The sequence below is a fragment of the Oreochromis aureus genome, linkage group 7 (assembly GCF_013358895.1).
Source record: "Oreochromis aureus strain Israel breed Guangdong linkage group 7, ZZ_aureus, whole genome shotgun sequence".
Lineage (NCBI taxonomy): Eukaryota > Metazoa > Chordata > Actinopteri > Cichliformes > Cichlidae > Oreochromis > Oreochromis aureus.
Genome location: NC_052948.1, coordinates 59,285,342 through 59,306,046, shown reverse-complemented (window position 1 = coordinate 59,306,046; position 20,705 = coordinate 59,285,342). Strand labels below are relative to the sequence as shown.

Below are 20,705 nucleotides of genomic sequence, written 5' to 3'. Positions count from 1 at the left end.
AGTCATAAGCTGGAGATGTTTAAAATAAATTACAAAAAAATATTTGTTTCAGCAAAAATTTTGTCTGAGCATCACAACATCCTGGTCACAATACATTCTGTCCACCTAACTGTGCTTCAGTCAGTTACACAATCCACTCATAGGCTGCACCCCACTGTTAACCTGTCCATGTCAGGTCACCACAGAAGGTACATTATTGTAAATGTTTGTGCACGTTAAGTAGGACACTGGTCATATCCTCATATGTCCTTCCACCTGGAATTTCCCTGACACCAACATAAACATGAGAATTTGAGCAAACAAAAAAAGAGAAAAAACTGCGAAGAAGTAGGAATGGATCTACTAATTCATTCCTAACACAAATTCATTACAGATTTTTGTAAAACAAATTGTGTCATGGTCCCTGTATATTCGACCCAGCATTAGTTTTTCTTTTTTTAGTTAATACTATCTTTAGATCATATTTCTGGGTTCTGGATTAATTATATTTTAGCTTGGGTAAAAGACCGAAACTGGAGGCACACAATGATGTGTGCCGCTGGTAAAGTTTCTGGGCTGCCTTTCCTCATAACAGCCATCCCTCACGATTTTCTCCATTTGAAGCAATGCAGGGATTATAACATCTAGTCCTTTTACTGAATCAGAACTCTGGAGTGATCCAGTGACCGCTGCGAAAGGGCAGCTGACAATCAGGGAAAGACCAGATGACAGCCTGGAAAGAGAGGGAATAGACCCTAATGGGGCTGGTGTGGGTTAGCGCCTCATAGCAGCAGGACCCAGCGCTTTTTAGCGTACTTGGGTACACCCAATATTACTACGGAAATCTCAAAGGAGAAGATACCACTAGGGTAAGTGAGAGCAAGGGCGGAAGAAGACCCTTTCCGGACGGATTTAATGGCAACGAACCACGGAACGGCACCAATGCCAAATAGATCAACCAACATTGCAAATAATGGACCATCAATGATGGTAGGAAAGAAGCTGCAAAACTGCATTTGTGGCTGGTCAAAACTAACAACTGACATGGGCCTTAAAATCCACCAAGGCAGGAAGAAGTGCCTCAGCGAGCTGAGAAAGGGGCCTCGCACTGACACATACTTTTTAAGAAGTAGGTGAAATCCGTTGATTGAAGCCCAGAGGCAGGAGAATCCCCACAGTCCTCGGGGTATCAGCACCCTGATCGAAGTTCATTGTCGTACAGACTCCCCCATAGTCTCCAGGTTGGAACTCAGTCAAATCCAGCCAGTAGCAGTTCCCAGTCTAGCGCTTAGCCAGGCACACCCAATATTAGATTCTAGCTCAGGGCCCAGCCGTTTAATATCAGCCCCTAGCTTGGAGTTTAGCCCTCAACAGCTAGCAACAGATTTGTGTATAGATGTAAGCCAGCCACAATCAACACCATGTTCCAGCCCAGAGCCCATCCAGAAACAGCCGACAGAATCTTCCAACACTGAGTCCAGCCAACCACTTCCAGCAAGGGAAAGGAAGATGGAAGGTAGGAAAGATCAGATTCTGTAGTTAAGCTCATGGTGGTGAAACCAACAGGAGGAATGAAAGATTAGGAAAAAAAAATGTTCCGCTCTTCTCCCCTCTGCTCTTCTTCCCTTTTCTGGGAGGCAGTGGGGAGGTAGAGCATACGGCTCGATCCGGCGGGGAGGTGTGGGAAGCCAGATTGGGCGCCCCCCTTCCGGCTCTCCTCTATCTTGTCCCTCCTGTCGTACTTCTCTCTATCACCTTTTCTATCCCTTTGAAGAAATGAGGCTCCATAAATGTTAAAGAGGTAAGTATTATTTCTAAATTGCAGTGAATAGATAGAAGAAAATAAACTGTAGAAAACTAAACAGGAGAAAGAAGAAATAACAATTTAGCATAAACCAGTGACACACTCCGGGGCCTGATCAAACCTGGCAGGGCCTCCTTGGATGAGGGTGTCTAGTGATAATGGCCGAAACACCCGATGAAACCAAAGTCCACTACTGACGATCTGTCCCAAATTTTAATATGATAATGTAGATCAGATCTCTAATCCCTGAACCTAACCAAGGAGAAAAGGCAGATTAGCCTGGGTAAAACATTGAAAGTTGAGGCACACAACGATGTGTGCCGCTGGTAAAGTTTCTGGGCTGCCTTTCCTCATAACAGCCATCCCTCAAGATTTTCTCCATTTAAAGCAATGCAGGGATTGTAACATCTAGTCCTTTTACTGAATCAGGATTTAGTTTCATGTCTAGTTCTGTTCTTGGTGTTTTGGTTTCCGCTTTATTCCTTGGGTCCCTGTTTATTCCCACCTCCCTTATCTCTGACTTAGTCTTCGTCTCTGTGTTTATCTTGTGTCATGTTAGTCTTGTCTCCCTATTCAGTTGTGACTCACTGACTGTTCTATTTTAGTGACTGTTTTTGTCTGTATCATGTGTCTACTTTAACTTCTTCCACAGTCATTTTGTTATTTGGCTGTGTTCCCACCTGTTTCCCATCTCCTTGTTATCCTGTGTGTGTGTGCGTGTGTGTGTGTGTGTGTGTGTGTTTGTGTGTGTGTGTGTGTGTTATCAAAGTCTTCCTTGTCCTTAGTCGTGTCATGCATTACACCAGCACCTCTCTAGTCTCTAAGACAAGTTAGTTCCACTTTTCTTTGACCGCAAAGTTTTATATCAATTTATCTTGATAACATTTTGTCCCATAAAGTTGAATTGGTTTGAATTACACTTTTAATTAGTAGTATATCCATTTTAATGGATTCAATTCTGGAGTCTGAAAAAGATATAGCACCATTTCACAACCACAGTCATTTCAGAGTGTTTTATACAGGGAGTGCAGAATTATTAGGCAAATGAGTATTTTGTCCACATCATCCTCTTCATGCATGTTGTCTTACTCCAAGCTGTATAGGCTCGAAAGCCTACTACCAATTAAGCATATTAGGTGATGTGCGTCTCTGTAATGAGAAGGGGTGTGGTCTAATGACATCAACACCCTATATCAGGTGTGCATAATTATTAGGCAACTTCCTTTCCTTTGGCAAAATGGGTCAAAAGAAGGACTTGACAGGCTCAGAAAAGTCAAAAATAGTGAGATATCTTGCAGAGGGATGCAGCAGTCTTAAAATTGCAAAGCTTCTGAAGCGTGATCATCGAACAATCAAGCGTTTCATTCAAAATAGTCAACAGGGTCGCAAGAAGCGTGTGGAAAAACCAAGGCGCAAAATAACTGCCCATGAACTGAGAAAAGTCAAGCGTGCAGCTGCCAAGATGCCACTTGCCACCAGTTTGGCCATATTTCAGAGCTGCAACATCACTGGAGTGCCCAAAAGCACAAGGTGTGCAATACTCAGAGACATGGCCAAGGTAAGAAAGGCTGAAAGACGACCACCACTGAACAAGACACACAAGCTGAAATGTCAAGACTGGGCCAAGAAATATCTCAAGACTGATTTTTCTAAGGTTTTATGGACTGATGAAATGAGAGTGAGTCTTGATGGGCCAGATGGATGGGCCCGTGGCTGGATTGGTAAAGGGCAGAGAGCTCCAGTCCGACTCAGACGCCAGCAAGGTGGAGGTGGAGTACTGGTTTGGGCTGGTATCATCAAAGATGAGCTTGTGGGGCCTTTTCGGGTTGAGGATGGCATCAAGCTCAACTCCCAGTCCTGCTGCAGTTTCTGGAAGACACCTTCTTCAAGCAGTGGTACAGGAAGAAGTCTGCATCCTTCAAGAAAACATGATTTTCATGCAGGACAATGCTCCATCACACGCGTCCAAGTACTCCACAGCGTGGCTGGCAAGAAAGGGTATAAAAGAAGGAAAAACTAATGACATGGCCTCCTTGTTCACCTGATCTGAACCCCATTGAGAACCTGTGGTCCATCATCAAATGTGAGATTTACAAGGAGGGAAAACAGTACACCTCTCTGAACAGTGTCTGGGAGGCTGTGGTTGCTGCTGCACGCAATGTTGATGGTGAACAGATCAAAACACTGACAGAATCCATGGATGGCAGGCTTTTGAGTGTCCTTGCAAAGAAAGGTGGCTATATTGGTCGCTGATTTGTTTTTGTTTTTGTTTTTGAATGTCAGAAATGTATATTTATGAATGTGGAGATGTTATATTGGTTTCACTGGTAAAAATAAATAATTGAAATGGGTATATATTTGTTTTTTGTTAAGTTGCCTGTTACGGCCCTAGCTGGGCCTCCTGAAACTGCCCTTGTGTGGGCGTGGTGTTTTTTCCCCGCCTCCTCCTCTCTTGCCACTCCTACCCCCTCTGTTTCTCTCACTCTCCTCTCTCCCCAGGACACAGCTGCTTTTGATTAGCCTCGTTTGCCACCTGACTCCAGGCAGCAATCACCTCTGAGGCTATTTAAACTGGGGATGAGCTGTGAGTAGGGTGGCTTTTTCCCTCTGTGGCTCTACACGGTTTTGTGCTAGGTCTTGGACAGACAGCCTCCTTCTGAGTAGTGAGTAGTGTGGGCTTGTGGGCCTCGGCAGCAGTAAGCTAGCTGCTGCTAGTGACAGGGCGAGCTTGTGGGCCCCTGGAAGTGCCTCCTCGTGGTGTGGAGTTTTTGTTTGAGTGTTCTTTGTTGTTGTAACCTTTGTTTTCCTTTTTCCAAGGGTTATTGGTAGAACGGCGTTGCCGGCTCTTTATGTTAAGGTTATTTATAATAAAGACTATTTTATTTACTAAAGACACCTGTCTGTTTTCCTTTCATTCTGTTCTGGACCCATTTGTTACTGGTCCCCTCACTCGCACGCCTAGACCCCTTCGGGGGGAACGTAACATTGCCTAATAATTATGCACAGTAATAGTCACCTGCACACACAGATATCCCCCTAAAATAGCTAAAACTAAAAACTACTTCCACAAACATTCAGCTTTGATATTAATGAGTTTTTTGGGTTCATTGAGAACATGGTTGTTGTTCAATAATAAAATTATTCCTCAAAAATACAACTTGCCTAATAATTCTGCACTCCCTGTATTGTAAGGACCCTACAATATTAGAAAGAAACTCTAACAATCAAACAACCCCCTATGAATAAGTATTTGGCAACAGTAGAGAGGAAAAAACCACTGGCACAACTAGTCTCAGCGAGGGGCAGCCACCTGCAGTGAGCATTTGGGGTTGAGGGGAAAGAGAAGATAATTGCTGTTAAGTATAAATAATAATGAAATGACAAGAAATTAGATTTAGACAATGCTATTCAAGGAGCTTTATCTTATATATATCTTATATAATAGGGATGGGCAACTCCAGGCCTCAAGGGCTGATATCCTGCAGGTTTTAGATATCACCCTGGAACTACCAGGCCTCTGGGTCTCCAGAGGCCTGGTAGTTCATTACCAGGCCTCTGCAGAACTTCAAGACATGTTAAGGAGGTAATTTAGCCATTTAAATCAACTGTGTTGGATCAAGGACACATCTAAAACCTGCAGGACACCGGCTCTTGAGGCCTGGAATTGCAAACCAAGCTTTATCTTATATATCGTAAATACTAGTGGCGTTTGGAAGAGGGCGCTAAAATGACACACTACTACTTTTTCTCACAAAAGAAAAAGTGTGTGACCCGGAAGTGGGTGGGTCTTGGGTTGTGTAGAAGAAGAAGCTAACCGCTAGCCTCCGGGAGCTGCAGGTTCTGTCTTTAGCCATCAACATGGTCCAACTGGTGGGTTCCCTCCGAAAAGAGCTGGCTGATTCCATCTCCACCTGCAAGATCCTGGTAGTGGGAGCAGGAGGGATCGGCTGCGAGCTGCTGAAGAACCTTGTACTCACCGGCTTCAAAAACATCGAAGTGGTCCGTCCCGTTCACGCTGTTTGTTTGTGTGGCTGTGTCTTTGGTAGCTAGCCGGCTAGCATGCTAACTGGTTCTTTGTGCTGCAATGAGGGTGTCAAGAGGAGACGTGTGGGCTCAGGCTAATTCCTGAGACGTGGCATTCAAAGATGAGCTGTATTACTATCTCGCTGGTGGTTTGTTAACACCGCGTGGACAGGGTCAAGTGGACCGGCAAGGATATCTATCTGTGAGGGTGGAAAAAAGTCGAACGAGATCGTAGCGATGTTGCCGGGATGTTTGGCGCCATTATCACTGCTAAGTTAGCCAGTCAACTTCTTTGTAAGGGCACCGCTGGCTGTGTGCTACCATGGAGGTGCTTGGACATCTCCGTGCTTAGCCATGGAGGGTGTATTATAGGAAAAAAAAAAACCATCATCACTGTATCTATCAACGCAGAACGCTCAGTTTCTTTATTCATTTATTCATAGAATGTATGTGTGTGCTGGTTGGGAGCTGAGCGTGAGTAGTTCATGGGTGCTCAAAAAGTGCTGTTAAATTGTGCATTAAATTCTCCCTTACGTACTCTGTGGTTTAGGGCAAAGGACCCCCTTCAAAAGTGTCTGTACCAAGTTTTGAACTGCAAAATGCAGAAATGGCCTATCTGACATTAATAAATAGAGGCTTTAAATTTCACAACACTGGTAGGAGAAAAACACCAAGCTGTATCGTCATCACACTGTTGTACCTAAGATGTGAAAACACAACCGCCACATTGATTTAATAAATATGTGTTACTGAAAATGGAAATGGCAAGAGCACTTTGGAACTGTTGGGATTTATTATATCATTATGTATAACAATTAGAGCTTACTTCTATATCAACTACCAATTAAGGATCTCATATTAATTGACTCGTAGTTATTATATTATCAAGTTGTTATTAATTAACACTTAGGGCACTTAACCATGCATTCTTTGGGCATCATAATCTATACACTTAAAACTCTTTACCAACCTCAAATCAATGGGCAGTTTAGAATAATAAATTAACATAATGTGCATATCTTTTCACTGTGAAGCCAGAGTAAACAGGAAGAGCATGCAAACTTAACACAGTCACCTCAGCCAGAAGCCTGCATGCTGTGAGGGGACATTTCTAACTACTGCATTACTGTGCCTATTACAGATCTTGTCTGTGTCAGGGCACCCTCTGACCTCTGTTTCTTTTGTCACTGTCCATAGAATAGTAGTTTACACATTTGCCTGACAAGCGATAGATCTGATCAAACAATGTGGATTGACCCACTGTGGCAACCCTTTGTGAATAAGAGAGTACCCAAAAGTAGGTTTCGGTGTTTTGAGAGTCCTCCATGACCTCGGCAAGTGCCTTTCTTTTCAGGAAGCTGGGTAAATGTGGTGGGAACGCAGACATTTCCTTTTCACAGTGACAAGGTCTGCCTTGAACTTTGTCACCATTGAGGACCTGTGAGGCTTCTGGACTGATGTCTCAAGTTTGCTCCCACTCCTTATTCTGTTCTTGTTAGAAGCAGTTTGCACTGGTTACACTATTGTATTTTTTTATTTAATTATTATATTTTTGGTAACATTATAATTGATACAACCAAATAAGAACCTGCAGATTGATTTCAGGTTTGCTTACCCGTCTCTTGAGTGTGGAGTCCTGTATTTGGGGGACATTTGAGAATGACATTGACATGGTAAACTAGAAAAGCCAGGAGTGTCTAGTTTGTCTCAGGAAACTCTGGATGACATTGTTTGAGCCTGTGCTCGCCTTCTCTCTTATCTGCTGGTATCAGTCTCCCAGAGTCAAACATGAGACTGAGTGCTTTTAATGTCTGCAGCCAACATAACCGGCGCTGCAGTATTTTATTTATGAAAGTAGAATCCATCCTTTCTGTCCTTGCTCTTCACATAAACAGTTTCATTTTTTTGTTATCTGGCACAGACTTCATTAGTTAAGACTACTACAGCCTCTCCCTCTTAAAAAGATAACTTCTGGTTATCTTTTACTTTACTGTCATCATCTCAGTGGTACCTGCAAACACCCTGTGTGAAGTTTTTATGCTGCTTGTGCCTGTAATCCTGTAGTAGTTAACCAGCTACTATTTAAATAATTCAATTAATCTCTTGGCTAGAATTGAGATAACATTGTGAAACTTTTATTTGTCACCGACTGAATTGGCAGCAGTGCTATACACACACAGCACACTCTCTCACCCTCTCCCTATCATCCTCTTCTCTCACACCAACCTTGTGCAGAACCTCTGCAGTCTTCCTCTTCCTCTCACCTGCCTGGCAGCTCAATATTCAGCATCCTTTGTCCAATATATCCATATCTATCTATCCCCTGCATACGTCCAAACTATCTCAGTCTTGCTTCTCTAACTTTGTATCCAAACGCAGCACATACAAAACAAATGAATGGAAATCTAAAACAATCAAAATGCAGGAAAATAGTTATATGAAAAGACAGACATTCAGCAGAGAATTACTTGTTTCTCTTAGTGTTTAAAATGCTTGTGCAGTCCTCTGATCGTCGCACTGACTCGTCCCTGTTTGTTGTGACCTAGCAGGCATTTTCGTTCAAACAAATAGAAAAGTGTTTGATTGTTGGATTGGACTCGACTGACTTTACAACCCTGTTGATTTTGGCAGATTGACTTGGACACAATTGATGTCAGCAACCTGAACCGTCAGTTCCTCTTTCAGAAGAAGCATGTAGGCAAGTCTAAAGCACAGGTATGTAACTCACCTCTGGTCCTGCAGGCAGCAGAGTTCTGTCTGAGCTGCTATTTTAAACGTCCTGTATGCACTTTATACATCTGTCCCTTACTCTTGTTGTCTTGTAGGTGGCCAAAGAGAGCGCCTTGCAGTTCTGCCCCAGTGCCAACATCACCGCGTACCACGACAGCATCATGAAGTAAGTTTCTTTTCTTTTTCACAGTTTGGTCAGTCTGAGGTTCGCGCCTTCAAGAATGTACTGATATGGGACTGATCATGGTTTGTTTTTTCCTTAACAGCCCTGATTACAATGTGGAGTTCTTCAGAAAATTCATGCTTGTGATGAACGCCCTGGATAACAGAGGTACCCTCACCTTACAGGAATACAGAAATATCTTCTTTTACTGCTAACGCTTTCAAATTAGCTAAATAAAACCATGTGTTCCCTCTCCAGCTGCCCGTAACCATGTCAACAGGATGTGTTTGGCAGCTGATATCCCTCTGATAGAGAGTGGCACTGCTGGATACCTGGGACAAGTCACGGTCATTAAGAAGGTAGCACACCGATATTTTTCAACACAGAGAACCAACAAAATGACTGTATGTCTTTCAGCTCTTTTTTACATTGTGTGTAAGGTAGCCAAGAACCCAAAGGGAAATGGGGGGCCAGACTAAAATTCATGAAGGGCCTTGATTTTGATATGGGCTGCAGATTTTTGAGCAAAGCATAAGGAGGGCGGTGAACATGTGTCTTCTCTGCTTCTCCTTACCCAGGGAATGACAGAGTGCTACGAGTGCCAGCCAAAACCAGCACAGAAAACCTTCCCAGGATGCACCATAAGAAACACGCCATCTGAGCCCATTCACTGCATCGTCTGGGCCAAATATCTCTTCAAGTAAGGCTTGTTCTTTTATACCTGCGTTCTTCGGCTTCAAGTTACATTTGATTGCACTCTGCGTATTAGTTTAGCAAATATTAGTGGCTTTTGTCAGGCTTGATCTTGCAGGAAGTCGACAGGTTAGGTGAAAAACACATCATGAAACGTGATCTCACTGTGCCTCACTACCCCTAAATATTTTCTGCATGATCTGATCACTTTCTGCATGCAGTTTTTGACGCACATGGTTTTATCTTCTTTTTTCCAGTTATGATTGGATGTAAAGTAGAGAATGATCTCGATTAAACTGTTCATGCACGTGTTTGAAAATGATTAAATTCAGTTTCATTTATATAGCACCAAATCACAACAACAGTCGCCCATAAGGTGCTTTATACTGTAAGATAAAGAGCCTACAATAATACAAAGAAAACCCAATAATCGGACGACCCACTATAAGCAAGCAGCTGGCAACAGTGTGAAGGAAAAACTAAATTTTAACAGGAAGTATCCTCCAGTGGAATCAGGCTCAAGGAGGGGCAGCCTTCTGCTGTGACCATCTGGGAGCAAGGGGATGGAGACAGAAAGCTGAAGGCTCTGCCTCCCACACAAATATCTGAGGGACCAAAAGTAAATCAGCAGTCTGAGAACAAAGTGCACTGTTGGAGTGACTTGGTGCTATGAGGTCTTATGATTAGATGGGACCTTGTCAGTTGTTAATCACTAGTCTAGATATGACCATTTCTAAACCATCAGATGATCTTTCAGAATCATTAGAGGATACTAGGCTGTGTGATGATGTCATCTTCTGTTGTGTGTATGTTGCCACTATAGTCAACTGTTTGGAGAAGAAGATGCAGATCAAGAGGTGTCACCGGACACAGCGGACCCAGAGGCTGCATGTAAGTGAGAGAGAGGGTGGCATTAATGTGGATTCACAATAAGTTCAGTTTTGAATTCCCTGTTTTGGTTTTTGTGGGGATACTTTTTGATTGTTGGGTCACTCAGCAGGATGAGGTTAAAATTAATTGCTGTGTAAAAGCTGTGAATTCTGTTAAAAGGGAATCCTGAAGAGACGGCAGCTCGTGCCACTGCTTCAGATAAGGATGGGGACATCAAGCGCGTCTCCACCAAGGAATGGGCTCGATCCACCGGATACGATCCCGTCAAACTCTTCAACAAGGTAATAAATAAGCAAGAGAGTATAAATGGGATGCGCACGAGATGTTGAGTAGACTTGTGGTTGCCCTTGCTATTCAACGTATTTAAAACGTTAGATTAATGAGGAAAAGAATTAATGGTTTCATATAACACCTGAAGTACACAGTTTGTTTGGCAAACATTTGTTTGTTTTCCTTTAGACTAGTTAAATTTTCTAGTTTTTTTTCCCTCTCATTTAAGCAACTAGCAGATTAGTCGTCAGGAACACAACTGTTGAGGAAGCGATCATTCTGTCCTTATGTGGGCTGCAGAAAATGTTGGGAATACCAGAGTTTAGTCATTTAGCATAGCATCACCACAGACATAGAGGAGTAGTTTATGATTGCTACTTTTTTTTTTCCAGCTGTTCAAAGATGATATCATGTACCTTCTGACCATGGACAAGTTATGGAAGAAGAGGAAAGCTCCTACACCTCTGGACTGGCACCAGCTAGAGAACAGTGGTATGTCCTCTATGCACGCAGAGCTTAACCCCATCCAGGCTTTCAGCATCACCTGGCATTACCTGTGCCTGTGCATGTGTGTTTAGGGGCCATATTTCAACTTTGTTTGAGTCAGGAAGACACAGAAAAGAACTCCAAATATTTTAAATTGTGAGTTTATTACTTGTGTAAAAGTTTTACTACCGAACATGTCCAGCTTCTTTTTGTTGGGAAGATACTGAGCTGCACATTAGCTGTAAGTTTAAATGAAACAAATATTCTTTGTGTCCTCACAAACATAACAAAAGCACATGACACATGTAATAAAGAACAGCTGTTTGCACAGCGTGTAGCCTGTGGAGGAATTTACTCATGTTTACAGTTCGCTTACACAAGGAAAATAACTGCGAGATGTCAGATTTATATTAATTATAAAAAGGGTCGCTGCTTTAAAGGCTTCATTAATCGCAATATTGTGTGCGTTTCTCTTGGCTTTAGAGTGTCCTAAGGAGGGGACTCCAGCTTCAGGTCTGAAGGACCAGCAGGTTCTGGATGTTTGGGGTTACTGCCAGCTGTTCCAGCACAGCGTGGAGACGCTCCGCTCACAGCTGCAGGAAAAGGGTGAGGGTGCTGAGCTGGTCTGGGATAAGGTAAAGACAAGACGTTCTTGTGAATTATTAGTTAGTTAGTTAGTTAATTAATTAATTAATTAATTAATTAATTAGTTTTTCACTTAATTTTTCCTTATAAAAATGTTGGATGCTTGTATGAAACATGCCCAAAGCTTTGAAAATGAGGTCAGACTGCTCTGGATACTCAGTCTGTTTTTTTTCTACTCTTAGCTCCGTGTCATGTCAATGAGAGTGACTATCCCTAATCCCAGGAACACAGTTCTGGCAGTGCACACAAAAGCCTAACAAACCTACTGTTCAAATCTATTTTTGTGTAGTGTGAGCCAGTCAGAAGTAGGTTGGCTTGAAGGAAAAGGAGATAAAATTGTTTGTTTTAGTCAATGAAGTAGATGATTATTCATGCAAAGCTACTCTAGAGTCCAAAAGTACGGCCTTGGAAATGAGCTTAACAGGACCTATGAGGATAATTGAGTGTAATGTTTTTTTTGAAATGCTCAAACATACCATGTAGCCAGTGTTTTAAATAAATGACAAAGTATGACTGTATTGCAGAAACAGTAAAGACGTATTTAGACAATGAGTGAAAATTGTTGGACATAAAACAGCCCATTCACTCAGTGGAGTATGCGTTGTGAGTGTAGTGCTGCCCTCTGCTGGCTGCCATAATAAGTACACATTCTAATAGTCATCCCTGGCTGCTGAGCTTCACTTGCTGGGCAGGTTTCATTCGGTATGTTAGTACAGTAATTGTACTTTGTACATTCATCTGAATAGCTTTGCAAACTGACAGCCAGCAGATACGATTTACTTTAAGCAGCTGACTGTGCTCCAGTAGAAAGTTGCTGCAGATGTAATGAAATGTTGCACACTGATAATGAATACCTGCCTCCCTCTCCTCTTCCTGTCAGGATGACCCTCCAGCCATGGACTTTGTTACTGCAGCAGCCAACCTGCGTATGCACATCTTCAGCATGAGCATGAAAAGTCGCTTTGATGTCAAGTGTAAGTCACGCACAAAGGAAGGAGCTTCCTTTGTGCTACAAAACAGTCATGTCAGAGTTTTTATTCACAAATCAGTACCAAAAATTTAAATGTGTTTGTAAATTTCTCTTCAGCAATGGCAGGTAACATCATCCCAGCTATTGCCACAACCAATGCTGTTATCGCTGGACTCATCGTGCTGGAGGGGCTCAAGATTTTATCTGGGGAACTGGAATCCTGTCGCACGGTCAGTTAGCTGTTATGTTTTTTAGCAGTGGATCATATATGACTCTTGACACTTGTGTACGCACTGCCTTTAGCTTTAGATGCCAAATCTATTGCACACTCTTGGATGGAAATGTCTTTTAGCATTTTGTCCAACCCACAGGTGGTAATAGACCAGTATGTTCACCCTCCTAAAAGGTGTGATTTGCTAAAGTAGCCTAGAATGGGGAGCATATTTAAGTGTAATGTTGAAAAAATTGTTGAATATTTGTTGTGACTTTATGCCTGCATATTTTTGTTATTGTCCTGTGCAACTTTCATACACAAGCGACAAAGAGCAGCCTAGTTTTTTGTGTTAAGAGCCACTACACCAGAGTTTGTCATAACTAGAGCACGGCTCCTATAGTAAGCCTCTTTTTATGTCCATCTTATTTTTTCTTGCATCAGATCTTCCTGAACAAGTGCCCCAATCTCAGGAAGAAGCTGCTGGTTCCCTGCGTGCTAGACCCGCCCAGCGCTAACTGTTACGTCTGCGCCAGCAAACCTGAAGTCACGGTCAAACTCAACGTGCACAAAACCATGGTGCTCACTCTGCAAGACAAGGTAATGTTACTGCACGTCCAGTATCGAAGAAGATGTCATTAATTGATAACATTCCAGAGCATTGCTTATCCTGTCAGACACCTTTCCTTTCCCTTGTTCAGACTGCACCAGTTTCCAGTATCGACTGTGTCAGTTTATGCTTTTGTAGAATCGTAAAATCTTGCCGTGACAGATTACACCTTGTCCCACTGATGAATCTTTCCTGGTGCTTAAAGTTTTTGGTCCCAGAAATCTGATTAGAGTCAGTTCAGTTACATCTAACAGGTTAAGTGCATTTGTAGGTAATGGGGAAAAAGCCTCTAACTAAAGAGCTCCAGAACCTTAATTCACTGCCTCCATTGTAATTCAGTGGCCCATAGAAATGTGACATATGGAATATGACATCTCTTTGTGATATCTTAAAACGATCAACTGTTGGGCGAGACTCAAATTTTTATTCCTGAACTGAAGCTCATATATGTGGTAGTAAGAAGGTATTACTGCTCAGTAAACACTGCTGTCAATAATCAATTAAGTGCATATGATTATCAGCGCCTGGCTGCTACTATACTCTAATTCCTATGAAAGCAGTAAGGATGTATTTAGTTTTACATGGGATTGTAAAGTGTCACAAAAATGTCTTTTGTTTTTTTCATGACTGGATGTCGTTTTACTTTTTTACTTATTACTTTGTGTTCCTCGTCTTTCTGTGCAGATTGTGAAGGAGAGGTTTGGTATGGTGGCTCCAGATGTTCAGATAGAAGATGGAAAGGGAACCATCCTCATTTCCTCAGAGGAAGGAGAGACGGAAGGTAAGGAAGAAGGGGGCGGGGGCGATGTAAAACTTTGTCACTTTAAGCCCGCGGGCTTTTAGAGGGTAGATGAAAAGGCAAGACAGAGGAGAAAAGATGAAAGTGATGGTTGTAATCACATCTCAGAGGAGATCTAGAGACAGATGGTAAAAAGCAAAGACTGGATGGCCAGAACAAAAGAAGAGGAACAGGCAAGAGTAAGATCATTTAAGACAGAAATACAAAAAAAGGTATGCTAAAGAGAATATCTACCTATAGAGATACAGATGGCAGTTATTTTTCATTTAGTGTAAGTGGAAAGTGTCCATATGGACAGAGGAGGGCGCTCTAATAGCATTTGTCAGGATGTCTGTAGGTAAACGTCATTCCAGGGCAAAAACAGAAACATCTCAGTTAGTAGGCAATTTGTAACCGCTTTAATGATAAAACTGATACAGTGTTTGAAAAGAGTATAATAACTTTTTAATAGTTTTATAGTAACTTGTTAATTTCATTAACAAGCTACCCTCTAACATTAAAATTAGTCTCTTCTGACTGCCACAAACAGTGTTATCCAGAAGCTACTGTTTGAATATAGTAGCTTCTGGATAACAACTTGTTAATTTCATTAACAAGTTGGTAGTTAAATTATGAAATTGTGTTATTTACTGTCTTTATAGGTTCAGGAATGCATTCTCCTTACATTTATACTTGTTCTTTCTCTTCACAGCCAACAACAGCAAATTTCTTTCTGATTTTGGGATCCGTAACGGCAGCCGGCTCCAAGCTGACGACTTCCTCCAAGACTACACACTCCTCATTAATGTCCTGCACGTGTATGTACCTGTGTGCATGAACGCATGAATGAAATTCACAGTTTAGGGTCAGTCTCTCTAAGGGACCAAAGCTGAAAAGTGTGTGCATCTCTCCTTATTGGCAGTGAGGACCTGGAGCGGGATGTGGAATTCGAAGTAGTAGGTGAAGCCCCGGATAAGGCTCCACCCCCTCAGACTAACCAAGAAGAGGTTAACAGCATCACCAACGGCAACAAGGACTCCGCCCAGCCGTCAACATCCTCTAAAGGTTAGCATTGTAGTGGTCACGATGCTAATGCCATGACTGGAGGCGTTAACATACAGTATTGTAAAAATGCTAATAAAGTGACGCCCTCTGGAAGTGCTGTGGACTTTTTCAGTATGTTTATCCTCCTACAGAAAAGCCTACAGATACAGATTTCAGAAATATTTCAGTCCAAATCAAGACAAATATTAATAGTGCGACATTTGGAGAAGCCAAAAGTTCTTTGAAGGAAACTCGGAATCTGAAGGTGGGAATTTTGACCAGTTTATTCAAAATTACTTCAGTTTGAGGATCTTTCAGGGTTTTCCTGTGCGCCATCATCTGTATGCTTTTCTACATTTTGATGAGATTCTTGGCTTGAACTAAGTCATTGCATAAGCTTTGGTTTCCTCTTTTTGAGTCGACCCTTGGTGGTCCATTGACTTCTGGGTGTTTGTCTCACAGCGAGGCTGCTAAGCAACCCCAAACAGTAACATTTCCACCACCATGACTCACAGTTGGCATGAGGGTGTTTTCCTGAAAACATGAATTCAGCATGCCTATCACTGTGATGGCCAAACAACTCTTGAGTTTCTTCGTCCAGAGCACATCTTTGCCTACATGAACGCTATTTTTGTGCTCTAAAGGCTCACCTCACATTCAGGTTAAATTTCTGCTGTTCTTTTGTAATTATATATACATGTACTTTGACACAAGCAGTTACAAGAGACTTAGTTCTGCATCAGACATTGAGCCTCAAGCCGACAGGTCAGTCCTTAATAAACTGGTAGTTGTGGAGGGTTTTTCTTGCAGTGGTCTTGATGACACCTCAAAGTTTCCAGGAAAGAAAACAGCTAAACCTACATGTTAGATGTTTAAAGACAGAATCTACAGTCAGCCTTTAAGGAACCATGCAATCTATTAAATGATCTGAATGGGTTATAGTATGTGTGGGATGTACAACTTAATCAGTTTTATGTAAATTACTAACATGACTTTAAATTATGATACATATACATATTTTTAAAAATATGGAAAAAAGACCAACCAAGTGTCAGTGTCACTACCTTACTGTAAATATGTGATGGATTAGTTTTACTTTAAAATAATCAAACAGCACACAGATTCTATAATTACATTATGAATAAAAATGAACACTGAAGTGTCCCTCTCATCAGCTCCACCAAAAGGAAAGTTAAATTTTTTTTTTGTTTCAATACTTTTTGGGGCGTTCCAGGCCCTATTGGAGCACTATCCACCTCCAACATTGCATAATGTGAGAGCTGTGTCCTGCTCCAGACCTTAGGTGACCACTGCAGTAATTAGTGAAGATAAGTGGACATATTGTAGCTGAACAACCAAAATGAACTGCTCATTTTTTAAAAATAAAAATGGTTAACAGTCACACACCTTTTGGTCAGAAAAAGCTTGTGAACCTGGGTTACGTGTTGGCATGTGAAAGCAGTTATCTTTGACTCATCATCAATCTGAACTGATTGCATTTATCTTGTTTTTGAACACTACAGTCTAAAAGGGCAATTGTTGTTTGTTTTCAGTTTGTTCTCTGTTGTGCAAATAAACCTGTATCTTTTTTTCCTCTTCGATCTCAGCTCCCTCAGAGGATGACGACATCATGATAGTCGACTCTGATGAGGAGGATGGGGCAGCTTCCAGCTCAGCAGCAGCAGCAACCAGTGGTACGAAGAGGAAGCACTCAGACGCAGAAACTGGCGAGACCTCCACCAAGCGCCCACGGACAGATCAATCGGCAGCCGACAACAATGACGACGATGACATAATCGCTCTGGACTAACTCCCCTCCCCTTCTCCTGAGGGACTGCAAACTCTTTAACTGCTCGTCATTTTGACTCGAGACAGACAGTAGGTTTAAATAGAACACCTCCTTCATGAAGAACCGTTTACAACCCGGGCTTCTCTTTCAACAGTTTTCCCCTCAAATGTGTTTGTGCTTTCGTACTCCCTCCACTCTCTGACATGATGCTGTAAATAGATCCTACAATATATCCTACAAAAACAAAAAGTTTTGAGGAAAAAAAAATACATAGACTTCCTGTTATGTCACTTCTGCTTATCTTGTTGGTTAAATAAACAAAAAGTGCATTTTTTTGTATTTTTTTATAAACGTACTGTATTTCTCATGCTACACAAGTCAGGGTGTTTTTGTGCTTTGATGTCAAGTTTCAAAGGAATAAGATTTAAAAAACCAAAACATTTTCTTGGGTTCTAATATTGATCTCAGTTTTTGTGAAGATGGGGACAGAGGGGTTTGGGGGGGCAGGTTGTGTTGAATCAGTCTGGGTGGGGGTGGACGGGGGCTGGCCTGTAGGTGCTGTTGGCGTCTGTCAGCGGGTCAGTAAAGCACAGAGGCACTAATGGCGAATTTGTGCCAAGGGGTGTTTGTTAGCTACCTCTTTTCTAGAACTGATATGTTTAGGCTCCAAGAAGGTAAACATGCCCTCCATCACTTCACCGCAGTGAGGCGTCCAGCTCTTAGAGAACGAGTTACTCGAACAGCCACGGAGACGAGCCAACACGCCTCCCTGGGGAAATGGCAATGACTGAACTGTACACTTTCAAAAGGCAGTAGTAGTTCAATGTTAGACATGTTACAGTTTCTTTATTTTTCTTGGCTCTGTTTGAGCAGCAAAGTCTAGAAACGGTTAAAAAACGGAGCAGCAGTTTGACCAGTTTGTCCTGTTTGATGCTGCAGAGGTTAAACTGGGTTGTCTGGCAGCAGTGTCCTGCACTTAAATAACGTGAGAGCCACGGGCACTTCGTGACCTGCTGTCTTCTCCCGTCTAACCCCTGTGTTGGTGTCCATAATTTCATGTTTTATTGTGATCTGACTTGTTGAAAAGCTATGAGAGCCCTTTGGACCAATTTGATGAAGACAATAAACTCAAAAATTGCAGACGCTTCCTGTTTTGTCTGGTCTTTGTGTCCATGTGAATCTGTTGCCTTCTGGTAATGGAAACCCTGATTGGGGAAAGTATATCTGAAACAGACCAGGAGGTTTTCTGTGGTTAAACACTTCATATGTGTAGGGTTCAGAAATATCAATAAGCCAACACAACAGCACAGAAGATGTCGGGAGGGATTTCAGGAAATGAGAGGCCAGTTTTTTGAGACCAGGAGTGGACTCCCTGAACTGGACAAGTGTAAGATAACAGATAGATGGAGTTTGTATGACAAGCAAGATTTAGACAACTTTTTAAAGCAGCTGGCTCGCCATGTGTCAATAAACACATCCATGAAAGTCTCTGACAAGCTTTGATACAACATTGCCAAACTAAAAAATGCTAAAACTGAGGAAATTTCTTCTTTATTAAGGATATTTTTTATTTTGTTTTAGTTTACCAAGTTGATAACATCATTTATTTATTTATTTATTTATTTTTCAAAAGTCCAGTTTTTACTTTGCATTTTTCACATCTAGTTGTACTTCTTTACATCTAGTTTTTAGTTTTAGGGCAATAAAATTCAATTCAGTTTCATTTGTATAACACCTTGAGGCAACTTGTGATTTGGTGCTATATAAATAAAATTCAGTTGAATTGAATCGTAGTTAACTATGATAACCGTGTTGCCTGAGTTGGTTGTATTAGTGATATAACCTCTCAATAGCTTCATACAGGCCCAAGTGAAGGAAACGCTCACAGGGATGTCTGGCACATATTGTGATCATCAACTCAAACTTTGGCTGTGGTAATATGAGATCCATAATTCTAATAGTATGTATGTGACTGAAAATCTGGAAAAGCACAATAGGTCCACTACTATTTAGACCATGGGGTATGGGTGTTGAAGAGGAGCATCCCAAAGAATTATGAAAAAAAAATTAAACTAGCATTTGGAATAAAAGAAATGAAATAAAGAGACTGTAGCTTTGTACCCTTCCCTTATTCCAGGATATGTGCTAAGTACTCAGTGTCTTTAAGGAATGAGATATACATGAGCCAAATTCCTGTGATGCAAAACAGAGACTAGACTTTACTATAAACAGGTTTAAGAAAACGTAGCGTGATTAGATCAAATCACGCTACGTTTTGGGGGACAAAGACTGTTATGTCTCTCTGAAAGACCACAGATGTTGTTCTATGAAGACCTCGATGTGTCGATGTTTCTAGCTGTGGCTCTTGTTGGGGTTTGGACCCCCCTGAGCCACGGTCGCCCCCAAAGACGACCGTGGCTCAGGGGGTTGGGAAGCGCACCTGTAACCGGAAGGTCGCCGGTTCGATCCCCGGCCTTTCTGTCCTTGGGCAAGACACTTTACCCTACCGCCTACTGGTGTTGGCCAGAGGGGCCGATGGTGCGATATGGCAGCCTCGCCTCTGTCAGTCTGCCCCAGGGCAGCTGTTGCTACAACCGTAGCTTGCCTCCACCAGTGTATGAATGTGAGCATGAATGAATAATGGCATTGTAAAGCGCTTTGGGTGCCTTGAAAAGCGCTATATAAATCCAATGCATTATTATTAAATGTCGCTGTTTCCAGTAGAAAATGAAGATAAGGATATAAAGATGTAGGATAAAAAATAAATACTAAACAATAATATGTGTTGTTTATATAGTATGATTTGTTGATAGGGATAAATTATTTTAAACTAGACTTTAAAGAAAACTATGCCTAACAAATAGAGATTGGACATTTATGTGTCTACAGGAAGATTAAGGTTCACTGCTCCATGACTCAAGAGACAGAAAATAAAGTCAATAAAATGTTCAAGTATTCTATATGAGCTGAAAGCTCAGTCCTTACACTGCTCTAAATGCTCAGTTTCAGACATCTTTTTCCACTCTTGGCTCTGTATGATGTCAGTGAGAGGACATCCTTAATCCCCAGTCACAGTCTGTATACTCCTCCAGGTTCATGAAAGCATCCCTAAAAATGTCCCACTCTGTTGTTGCAAGGAAAGCTCAAAACAACACCATTCAGGCGCACTCTGATGTTCGTGCTGAGTGGTGTGGTGCATTTTAACTGGGGTTTGTGTGCATAAACAATGAATGCAATCATACAGTCGCAGTCACTGAGGTGGTGGCACAAAAGGTCCTTGTAAGCCTCATGGAGGTGCAAACACAGTAGCTTCCCCCGTTAGTATTAAAATTTACATGCGGAAAACTGTCTGCCCACACTTGATCTTTGACCTTTTAGAAGTAAAACTTCATCACTTCATTTTATTCCATTAATCATGCATTAAATGTTTTTTCATAACTGGTGCATTAATCCTCAAGTAATGACCTAAATCATGTTTGGTCAGTGACCTTTGACTTGACTCCCACCTCATGAATGTTTGTGCCAGGTTTGAACATATTCCCCCAAAGGAGTCAGAACACTAGGTTATTATCTTGAAATGTTGAAATAACCACTCAAAATTTTGGATAATAACTCAAAA

General features: G+C 41.8%; 1 protein-coding gene across 1 annotated transcript; it reads left to right on the top strand.

Moving 5' to 3' along the window:
- The first annotated feature begins 5,641 nt into the window (after window positions 1-5,641).
- On the top strand, window positions 5,642-18,233 carry uba2 (ubiquitin-like modifier activating enzyme 2). The gene is made up of 17 exons (XM_031734280.2): window positions 5,642-5,782; window positions 8,438-8,521; window positions 8,632-8,702; window positions 8,803-8,867; window positions 8,958-9,058; window positions 9,278-9,399; window positions 10,216-10,283; window positions 10,443-10,564; window positions 10,946-11,045; window positions 11,523-11,674; window positions 12,565-12,658; window positions 12,772-12,884; window positions 13,310-13,465; window positions 14,160-14,256; window positions 14,966-15,071; window positions 15,176-15,318; window positions 16,905-18,233. The coding sequence occupies exons 1-17, from the start codon at window positions 5,642-5,644 to the stop codon at window positions 17,105-17,107; spliced, it is 1,938 nt and encodes a 645-aa protein (XP_031590140.1). The 3' UTR covers window positions 17,108-18,233.
- The last annotated feature ends 2,472 nt before the right edge of the window (window positions 18,234-20,705 follow it).

Coding starts and splice junctions, on each gene's coding strand:
- uba2 (XM_031734280.2), top strand. CDS start 5,642: ATGGTCCAACTGGTGGGTTCCCTCCGAAAAGAGCTGGCTGATTCCATC. Junction 10,565..10,945: donor CCGTCAAACTCTTCAACAAG/GTAATAAATAAG, acceptor TTTTTTTTCCAG/CTGTTCAAAGATGATATCAT. Junction 11,046..11,522: donor GCACCAGCTAGAGAACAGTG/GTATGTCCTCTA, acceptor TCTTGGCTTTAG/AGTGTCCTAAGGAGGGGACT.